At 46.9% G+C, this 11,319-nt stretch overlaps 1 protein-coding gene across 1 annotated transcript in view; it reads right to left on the bottom strand.

Moving 5' to 3' along the window:
• T265_13836 (hypothetical protein) overlaps positions 1-11,319 on the bottom strand; it is a gene marked incomplete at both ends in the record, with an annotated part of 19,525 nt that overhangs the window by 5,696 nt on the left and 2,510 nt on the right. Inside the window, one exon of the mRNA XM_009170777.1 lies at positions 749-1,039. Coding sequence (XP_009169041.1) covers positions 749-1,039 — 291 coding nt within the window. The remainder of the gene's footprint in view (positions 1-748; positions 1,040-11,319) is intronic.

Below are 11,319 nucleotides of genomic sequence, written 5' to 3'. Positions count from 1 at the left end.
AGACAGTGTTGTCATGTGGCATTACCCAGTTATTTTGCCGATAATCACCCCTTCCATAGTGGCTGTCGATGGTGCCATCCAAAATAGTCGCTTTAGGGGGCGTGGAGGCGATCCAGCGTCTGTCTGTGAATTTGGCCGTAATAGATTGGCATTCTGTTGCCCGCGTTTTCTGATTCATATAAAACACAAACATACTAACATAAACACATTCAAACCATTGAAATGAATTAACGACCTGATGGTGACTGTTCACCCGTAATCTGAATCAGACTTGCTGTTCCATACTGTAAAGTGGACATCTCGTACGAGTGTATGCGCACGTATGCGTGCATATATCTCAAACCTCATGTTGGGTGTATTACCCTTTAAACTACACGTTTGGGTCAAATGGAGTTGTTTAGATCCAAAGTCCGCGAACCATGGAGACTTATCCATCAGTATCGCTTTGTAAATGGGAGCTTGAATCTGAGAAACGTATTCGATCCGATGGTTCTGTGCCCTCACTGTTTACTAAGCACGTTGGGATGAAACAATCAACATGAATTCGGTGCCAAAATCTACCAGAACGTAATCTAAGTTTCCCGGTCTATTTTCATTCAGTGATTTCGTAGCCTTTCATGGCCTTACTAACCTAATACTTGAAGTCAAGATTCTTAAAGTATATATATATATATATATATATAATCTGTTGGATGCCGGGAACCAGAATCAGCGCTTCGAACGGCGGTTTTATTTTTGTGCAACTCACTGGGAGAGAAGGGATGCCTGCTGGATGAGACGAGTTGCAGTACAGTGGTACTGTGGTTTCTGGATACGCAGAGTGTTGATAATAGTTGGAACCGTCGGTATAACCCCCATATGTGGCGGTCGGCGCTATGTGAACACCGTGGACACGTCCAACACTTCTAGCCTCGATGAGAGCCAACCGCCAGGCAACCGCATCGTCTGGTGAATCTGCGCAAAAGCACCATTCACCGTCATCAGTGGTGTATCCAAATAAACAGTCTTTAGATAATCCTGCCGGCGGTACTTGATGAGCCTAAAAACGATCACAAGAGATAAGAGCAGCGTAAGACCAAAAGGGCAAAACCACACAAAAACGAGTTGTCTTTTTCACCAAAAGCGACCAACAAATAAAACCCAGATGAAATAATTTTTCGCATAACGTCAAATTTGATAACTGTGACTTACGGAAGTGAACAAAACCTAATGCACTGGTTTTTGGAGACTCCAGTAGCACTGTCGGTCAACTTCACACTCAAGTTCATGGAAAATATAAACGGCCATCCGATTTTTCGATGCATATCAACAGTACTTAGCGGATAATTGAATTGATGCGGTGGAGATCGGTCAATGATGTCCACGTAGTTCTTCAGCGGAGTGAATGAAAAAGAGTATTATTTGGCCACCAAAGTGTGTCCATCAGGAGCCGATCGCGTCATTAGCCCTCTCAACAAAGTTACGGTTGAAGTGCTTGCTGAACACTTTAGCCACATTTTTAAAGAAACACCAGGGCTGGGTGAAGTACCGGGAAACCGGTAACCAAGGTGGTGCTGGGCTCACGACCTCTAGCGCTTAACGGCGGCACCGTCACTACTTGAATATCACTCATGTAGTGAATCATAATAGCGAGAGAGATCGTTGTGAGCATGATAAAAACGTAACAACACCTCGAAAACATTCAAACCCTTAGAAGACATGGAGAACGGGTAATAAAACATAAAGAGGCGTAACGAATGTACTGGTTAATACGAATGCGAACCCTGAAAATATGACGACTGTAGTAAGTTGGGCAAATATGGAAAAGAAATAAGGGAGAGCTGCGTGGCAACAGAGGATTGCAACCTGATGGGGGTCGCGGGAATCGGAGCCCTCAAATGCCTCGGCATGTTCAGCGATGAGTATCCTGGGGACCTAATAACTTCATCTTTTGCACCAAAATAAGGTGCTCTTGAGAGACCTGCTACAACGTATCCTATGTTCAGAAACTTGTCGATTACATTTAGTAAAGGTCTCCCAAAAAGTGCCGTAGCGGGGTTGAATGTTCACCTCATGCTCCGTCCAAAGGAGCCTGCTAAACCTTGTTTTCGAACCAGAAACGGCAAGCTCTTAAAAAGGACTAAGGCGGATTGGGTGGATGAGATCATCATAATCCAGTGTATGGTGATGATTCTGTTCAGCGGCTCTCCACATTAATCCTGTTGTATTAGGTTGTGCAAACGACAGAGAGTCAGCAAAGGCCCTCGAACTAGAACCGTGCAAATATGAGGTCGTCGCCTCATCTACGTCCCTTTGTATAGCTTAAATCAGTGAGTTAGTGTGTGAGTATTCACGACAATCAACATAGTCAGTGTCTGTCCAGTGTTTCAGCTGGAACACTTGAACTTAGACGCTACACAACATACTTTCCTGGACGTCAGGGGACAAAGTGTCAAAATACGAAGTATTCACGAGTACTGAGGGTAAGTCACCTATTGGTTTGAAACGAGGCTTCCATGCTTTGGCATACGAAGTAAAAAAGCCACCCTATTGTCCTACCCATCATCATCATCATAACCGACGACAACATTATTGATATCGTTCCACCCAGAGGAGCTCGTGGACCCCATTCTTATCATCATTGACAGCAACAGCAGATGAGAACATCAGTGCTTCGATGCGACACGACCGTGTTGATTTGTTCGAATGAAGTCCTACGATACAAGAAAAGAATGGACACGGAGAGGAGACTAGGACTAGCCTACAACAAACATCTGAGGTAACTAACCTTCCAACACTCAGTCAGAGCCTGGCAGAATGAGCGCCACTGGCACCGGCCATTGTCATGTCGTTCACCATCTCCAAACAAGTACAAAGAGGGTCCCGTGAGTCCCACCCTAAAAGGCGACCTGAAGGAATCTGTCGTCGGGCCTCCAACAAAGCCATAAACTTATCAGTAATCTAGTGCTACGATAAGATGGGTTGGGTTATACCACACACAGAAATTCCGGCGTTCATTAGCGCTTTGGTCGTTAATATACTATGTCGGACTGTTAAGCAAACGCTCAATGGGCCGGTTCTGGTAATTTAGTTTGATTTCTAGGTCCATCAACTTCTCAGCGACTAAGCGAGGAGTGCGAGTTTCGCGTAGACTTGAGAAGTGCAATGAAAAACAACGACGGGCAATTGCGTGGTCAGAGTCCACGCTGAGATTCCAGAATGAGCGGAAGGCAATGATCGATCCCGAATACCGGTAACTTACGGCGACGTGGTCTATCTGGATTCGGGGCTGGTTGGTTGATGGATCAAGCGACTTCCACTGTTCCGGAAAATGGTACTGCAAAGGAAGTCTGTAATCGACACGCACGGGAAGCAGTCGCTCTTTGTTGTCCGCGCATCTTGTGTCCAATCCAAGAAGATTACTCAATTGGGTTTCCGCAGCGTTAAACTACCTACCTGAGAATTCATGTCACCAGCAACCATAACGAGGCTGACCTTGTAGCCCGTCAAAGCATAGGAATGAAGGCGCTAGAAGTGGCCGGTTTTCGCTTACCCGCCGTACTTTTTACAGCAAGTTAGGCTACCCGGATATGGCACTACACTACCGCCGATGTAAGATGACAGTATTGAGTTGCAGGTTACATGGTTGGACGTGGGCTTGAATACTGCCAGGGTATCCAGGCCTACAGAGGAGACCAAAGCCTCTGGCTTAAAAGCCCTATACAAGGCAGAGGTGTTCGCCGAGAAATGCAAGGGCTTTACCATTTTAAAGATCAAGTCATCACAAGCTGGATGGTCAGGAAACTGTCTCGATCAGACCACTAACAAACATGTTATGAGACACTATGAGTGTCACGCTAACAATATAGTATGGCTCAGTGGGCCATGGAGGCACACAGAACGTTACACCACCGCAAGGTCCAATCTCTTCTTGACAGAAAGCTCGACAGCCCACGACCCGTTTCGCCACTTTTTTGGCTCATCAAGTAGTCGGAGCACAGAGGAATTTCGGGCAGCACATCAATAACAAAGTTGCCAGAAAATGACAACTATGTTGTGCGCACATTGCAGGTCTTGAGTGTTTTCGTTCAGTGAGCCAAACACCGAAGTTAAGGACAGTGTTCGTCTCATCTCACCAACTATGAAAATAGACGAAAATGGGGAGTGTACGCCCTTGTCGGACATCACTGCTTGTAGGTAAGCTTTAGGAGTATACTATACATGTTCAAATATCGGAGTATGTGAATACAAGCAGTGCACGATATTCACGGAATTCTGAAGCATACCCTGTTGCACAGGCATGTTGTGAAGGCCCGATCGGTCCAGAGAATCGAACTCGCACCTGAAGTCAAGGAACACCAGGATCGTGGGGAGCCCATACGTATGACAGACTGTAGAAATGTAGTCCAAACAGTCCCTTCTAGGCCGGAATGTCGCTTCCTGCTATCGTTTGCCGTCGTCAGGCACCGAATAGGAATGTTAAGACTGCCTCCAAACGAACACATCCACCTTACTAAAAATTCGTCTAGTGTATCTCACTGACACCCTATTAAACCGTCAGCTCTTTGTATGTCCTGGTTCAGTTAAATTCCATATCAGGGAACGGTCCACTTGTCTGCAGAGAAACTGTCTCAAAGTTGTTTGTCTTCTCCATTCCGGTGGACTGACGAGTCAGACTGATTTCGAATACAATTCCAATTTTTCAGCTATAAACCGTGTACGATAAGCACATTGGTTCCAGCTGCTACAGTTCCGATCAACGAAATGTAGGAGAGTGCGGGAGATAGGGCCAAGCCTTTGAGGCGATGGCACATAAGGACAGTTCGGGAACTGGATAGCCACGTATTGAGTGCGATAGCTCTGATGAACGAGCGCCATTGACTAGGCAACTGTGCCACTTCTGCCAATGTTATTAACCATTGGTGAGTTAAGTCCCGATGTCTCCATCCAGAGAACCAGAAGTTGCTAGTCCGACTAAGTTTACTGGTTAGTGTTTTGGTACTTTGTTGTCAGGTCATATACCGTCCATCTCTCAGTTGCTCCCACTCAGCACACGGCTGAGCGAGTGAGCTCTGTGAGGCAGACAATCTTCTGGCATGTGGAGTACATGACCCAACCAATGTAACCTATGAAGCGTGAGTAATTCATCTAGCACGGAAGACTTTCTTCTTCCTAAGACCATTTGGCATACCTCAGCATTACTAATGCGATGATCCTACCAGACCTGACCAATGCTTCGGAGACACCGATTGTCAAACGCTGACATCTTACGTATGTCCTCTGCGCGTAGTGTCACGCTTCTGATCCACATAGCAATGTGGATCGCACCAATGTGGTGTGAACTCTGCCCTTGACAGACAAACTGATGTCACGTCGGCGCCATAGGCGTCGGATTTTCGCAGAAGCTGCCCTAGTTTTTCCGATTCGAGAAATAATCTCATCTCCAGCCAGTCCACCGGGACTTATACAGCTGCCCATGTTTTCAAATGAGATTCTTGTGCCCTTTTTGAAAAATGGGATGTCAGTGGAGCAGCTCCATTCAGCCGGGATTCCGTTTTCGTTCCAGATCTCCTGCAGTATGGTCGTCAGACTGTATATCAGGACCCCACCACCTACTTTGAAGAGTGCGGAGTATAGACCATCCGGACCGGGTGCCTTGAAGAGCTTGAGGATTGATATCTCACGCTGGATTTTGGTTGTTGGTGATGGGCTGTTGTGGATGTTCCATTCAGTCTCAGTGGGTTCTTCCAACGGTTGTGTTGAAGGAGACTAGCTGAACTGTTCTTTGAAGTATTCAACCCATCGCTCAAGACGATGATTGAGGGAGTAAATTGCTGTTCCGTCTTTTTCGCATATTGTTTCACAGACACATGTCTTCTGATCGGTTGATCGAATCAGTTGAAGCAGGGTGCGGCTGTTGCCTGCAGCAAATGCCTTTTCAATCTCCTGGGCCTTCGAGATCCACCAGTGTCCTCTGTCTTTCTTCAAGCTCCTGATTATCGAGTGTTTGAGGGATCTGCATGCGCCATCATAGTCGCTACTTGCTGGTATGGCTTTTCTGGCAGCAATAAGATCGGTTGATCCCGATGGTATCCAGTGTTTATTGAGTCGAGTCGGACGGCCTAGAGAAACAGTTGTGAAAGCTGAGAGCATTGCCTGTTTAACTGACAACGGGAACCCGACGCCATCATATATGGTGTCAATTTCGACCGGGCGTTTGAAAGCAATCCTTCAACAGCGACAAGCGCAGTTCAAGCAATTGGGATGTGACTAATTCAGGCTTGTACTCAAGTTATCAGTCTTCAAACATCAGTTCCATCTCAAAATGACTATTCATTATTCACTGCCGATTCTGAGAAATCGCTCAGCTGTAACACCCTTTCGGTGCCTAGCTGCCACATCACCCGAAGGAAGAACGAGGGTTGGGATGCTGTCAGGTCACCCAAGTCTAGCCAGGGAAGGTCGAGAGGTAGAGATCGGACCTACCGGTAATTAAATTCGCGCCATCTCGATCCCTAACCATTTGAACCATCTTACCGATTCTGTCACAGCAACTATTACCGAATTTGTTTACGAAACAGCAGCTGGTCTCACATCAGAGTCGTGATACATAAGTTAGGAAGGTACCTCCTCAGGCTTTGCTTGCTCTTTCTATCGATGAACGTTGTGTCTACGGCACACATCTCAAACTGCACTTGACGAACCAAGATCACTTGTAGTTTACTCTTCAGATGTCTGAAGATTCTGATGCAATCACTCGTGACATTTACGCGAGAGTTGTACCTAGTTATAGAGTTGAATGCGCTCTATTGGACTAGATCCCAGCAAACAGTTATCCCTACGCTTTCAGGTTAACCCGTCCAATCAAGATCAACGCACCTCGAAGCGGTGAACGGTGTTTGCTTGTTATGTTAGCATATGCTCCGACAGATGTCAACTCGAGGGTTGAGAAAACTTCTATTGCGATTTGTCAGAAACAAGTACGGGTGATATGAATGTTCAGGTTGGCCATGTAAATCCTGATAGAACCATCTTGGCGGTCACTTCGGCGACCGACTTCTTTAATTATGAAATGAACATCCTTTGTTTCCACCCAGCACAAACTTTCAGCACAAATACTCAAGCCTTGGTATCTGAAGACCACCAACCGCAAATAAGCGGTGGACTCAGCTGGACCATGTGGTAAGCACCAACAAGTAGACAGCTTTGATACGTGATTTTCTTCATACTAGAGCATACAGTTTGACCCCGATCACGGCATTGTGCGGTTGCGTGTATTTACTTGCCTCTTCACGGGGACAGGCCGGTTGACGCAAAGCCATTCAGTCATCACCTGAAAAAGGTCTCTGAAGTTCGAAAGTATCGAGCTGAGTTGGCTCGCAAGCTCCCAGAATCTCACAAGCATGATTTTGATGAAGATTGGAGAAGCCATGCTCACGGCTTACGAAACCTCCGCCCAACGCCGCTCGCAAACCCCAGTGAACACTAGATCTCGTCACGGTCACCGGTTCTGATTGAAGCCAGAAAAACTCTGCCAAACACAGACGACTGTGATGGCGCGCGAAGATCTCTTTAAACGTTAAATGGGGAACCTAAGGATTGATGGAGTCCTAGCGGATCGCAAAAGCTCGGGGAATGAAGAAGGTTTTTGCAGCGAGAAACAATCACACCCTGTTCCATCTAACCCGATCAACTGGTCCGAGGGTGGATGTAAGTGATGTGACCACAAAGACATCGTCTGGAACGACGGGCTGAACACTGAAGCAGAGTTCAGCTCGCGAACATCAATTCAATTTCTGTAGGGACCAAATGAACCCATGAAGAAGATCAACGTCAATCGGTTATGGACAACTGATGTCCAGCTTGCAATTTCATTGCTTAGGCGCAACAAGGCAGCCGGTTCAGCCGTATCCTGCACCCTTCAAAAAACGATGGCGATTCGGTCGTGGCTAAACTAACGACCATATTCCAAAATACCTATGATCAGATAATACCAGCTGTAGCACCCTGTCGAGGTCCAACTGCCATGCTACCAGGAAGCACGAGGGCTAGGATACTGTCAGGTTGCCCAAGCCTAGATAGGGTAAGTCGAGAGGCAGAAGTCGGGTTCGAACCACGGACCTTTCGGACGGTAAATTCGCACTCTAACCACTGAGCTATCTCGCCTTCCGGAGAATACCAACCGAATAAAGCACCTCAACGGCGACTACTATGTTGAAAAATGGTGCAAGAATACCTCTTGAAAACCACCATGGCATTAGCCTAATGGTCATAGCTTCCGAGGTGCTCTATGGTATTATCCTACATAAGTTGATCCATCATGGGTAAAATTAGCTTCGTGGGAATCAAGCTGAGTTTCGTTCTGGCCGGGGTTGCACCGATCACATCTTCAGTTCCCCACAAGCGTTAAAACTGCACCACTCCTTCCGATGACCATCAGTGATCGTCCTCGATCTCAGATATGCTTTAGGCTCCGCTAATCGTTAGGAAGTGTTGTAATGTCTAGCAATGAAGCCCCTACCTAAAGGTGTCACTTTATCGTGATGATCGGGCTAATACGCTGCAATGATCCTGCGGGCTATACTGGCTGGAACTCAGTTCCGAAAGGTGTAACCATGCCAGGAAGGTCAAAGGGGAGCGGCTCGACGAAGAACAGCGAGCTCCGTACTGCAAATATTCATATTACAAGGCAGTGTGGAAGTAAGGTCGTACTGTCCTGTGCGGAGTGTGAAGGCAGTAAGGTGTTCCTCCCAGGCGACCAGTAAGTCCATATTCGTAGAATCAGCAATGCTGCCTTAACTCGAAGAGGGACGAGTTAGAAATGGTTTGCCCTGAAAACCGCAAACTGCGACCGCCGGCGCATTATTCAATACGGTCGAAATACTTTCAAAATCAAAGGGTTCAGTGCTGCGCAGTCTCATCAGGATTGGGGCAGTTAGCGCCTTAAGGATCGCGTCCACGGATCAGACCGACCCCCTACAGTCAATTGGGTCAGACTGCTGAGTCACTGGCCTCGGGAAGAATTCCCAAAAAACCTTAACAACCACTACCTTTGGGGTCGGACTTTAGAGCCAGAGGCTTGTTATGTCCTCTTTGATGTTATATCAGTCAGACACGTTAGATCACCGGAAACGGAGAAGACAAACAACTTCGAGGAAGTTATACTGCAAACAAATGGATCGTTCCGTGGTATGGGATTCAACTGAACCAAAATACAAAAAGAGCTAACAGTCCAACAGGATGTCAGTGAGAGGCTGAAATGTAGAAACATGGTTTTAGTATACAAGACAAATCGTTATTTAAATGGATTTGTTCGTTTGGAAGTAGTCCTCTTAACACCTCCCCTTTGAAGTTCTCGATCGTAGGACTGCTGCCGAGGGTTGAGTTGCATTGTTGTGACGGGCCTTCGTATCCGATCGGTCTATCTCCTAGGTGCACAACTTTTGTAAATTGCTGGTTCATTCATCGGCTCTGGAGATTTCGGCTTTTGAGCTAACTCAAGTGTATCGAGAAGCATATCCAGTGGAAAAACAGAATCGAGTGTAACTGTCGTTGGAAGACAGAAAGAGCGTAGCTGGTTGGGATGACGGACCCAGATAGAAGAGCCTACATTTACCTCATAGACAACTCTTCCGGCACGCCGCACAATTGTGCCGCGTCCACTTTTCCGCGCCACCACGATAGTCTTTCGTTAGCACAGACTGGCCAGGTATAAATATGTTATAGCACCGTGACGCCGGGTGAACTGAGCTTTCATATATGTGTTTATAACGGTTGGCGAATGTGGTTTTGGACGGATGACGCCTTCATGCGGCTAATACCGGGATGTCCAAAGTGAAATGGCTTAAAAGACATCGCTCTGTCATTCGGAGGCACAATCATCCGTTCTGAGAAGAGTACGCAACTATCAACCTCAGAAAGTGAGGGTCGATGTTGGTAGAACGGTTAAATTTGCTTATCGGAACACACTGGAGGCCAGTGTGTGCGGTGGAAATGGAGTACCCTTTGGACTAATCGATCATGTGCAGTGACGTCGCCAACCATCGCAGAAAAAACTGGAATTGCATGGAGTGTAGTAGCAAGCATCGCGTTAACTGCTGGCTCCACTGTTATTGCGGCAACAACAGCACCCTCAGGTTGTTTACAGTGAGAATCCATGAGTCTTGATGATGTCTCAGCTTGGCCAATGGCATCAGTGGACTGATAATTATTGAAATCGTAGTCCAAGAGCATTGCAGCCCAGCGTCGCCAACGGTCGATGTGTAAACAGGGACGCCCTTCTTCGATCGAAAAACGGCGAGAAGCGGCTTATGGTCAGTGCTGAGTGCGAAATGACGTCTTAAGGGCGAAGATGATCGATCTGGTCGGGGTCCTCGAACAAAACCCAACATCCTCCCACCGCCTGGTAGGTCAGACTTCTTCTGCTTGGGCAACAGGAAAGTAGAATTTGCTCTTGCAGCTATTCGCTCTCCGGCCTTCCACTACATCCCTCCCCACCCGTCAAACGATGTAGGGTAACAAACCTATCTGTCAGTCCCCTAGCCAACGTTCCATGCCTAAATCGTCGCACAGAAAGACAAACCAAAAAATCAAAAGACATGATCCACGTTGCAGCCCTTAGTATCGGTACCCTTCGCCGAATGGGGCAACAGGACTCTTGTTTTCCCTAGCTGTCGATGTAAGTCGTGTCTCCAGAACGCGCATACAACACCGCACTCAGCCATGCACCTTAAGCAGATTAGAACGAGCTCAGATTTTCCACATTTCGCTCTTCAGCTATCCGGTAATCATCGCGATCCTGGGATCATAATATATTTCTGGCCGGTGGAAACTCCCAACACAAACACTCACATCGATTTACTTGGATGTCACCAACTGGAAGACAATCATAAACTCAATGGGGCCATGGGGCTATTAGTCCACCATCACCACCAGGTACAGCAAAATCAGTGTCGACAAAGATGCTTCACTGCCGTACAATCACAAAGTTCATCCCATCATCGTCATCATTGTAAGCTGTAATAACCGTGTACTTGTCGTACAGCAGTTGTACCGGCTAGTTCCGTTCACCGATAATTTGAGGTGGGTTAGGTAGCTGCGCATCGGAGGCGGGAGCTGATAAATTAGTGCGTAACTACAGCACTCTCGGTGGACAATTAATTGGGGGGGGATTGGAAAGGGAGTTATAGCTTGGATGCATGAGCGCTATTAAGGGCGCGACTCATCAGAGACACCAAAAGCAGAAACATCAGTGTTGACACTGATGCTTCGCTGCCGTACAACCATCAGGCTCGTATAGTATATATATATATATATATATATATATATAGAGAGAGATAT

The sequence above is a fragment of the Opisthorchis viverrini genome, assembly GCF_000715545.1.
Source record: "Opisthorchis viverrini unplaced genomic scaffold opera_v5_108, whole genome shotgun sequence".
Taxonomy (NCBI): domain Eukaryota; kingdom Metazoa; phylum Platyhelminthes; class Trematoda; order Opisthorchiida; family Opisthorchiidae; genus Opisthorchis; species Opisthorchis viverrini.
This window is presented reverse-complemented; position numbering and strand designations above follow the sequence as displayed.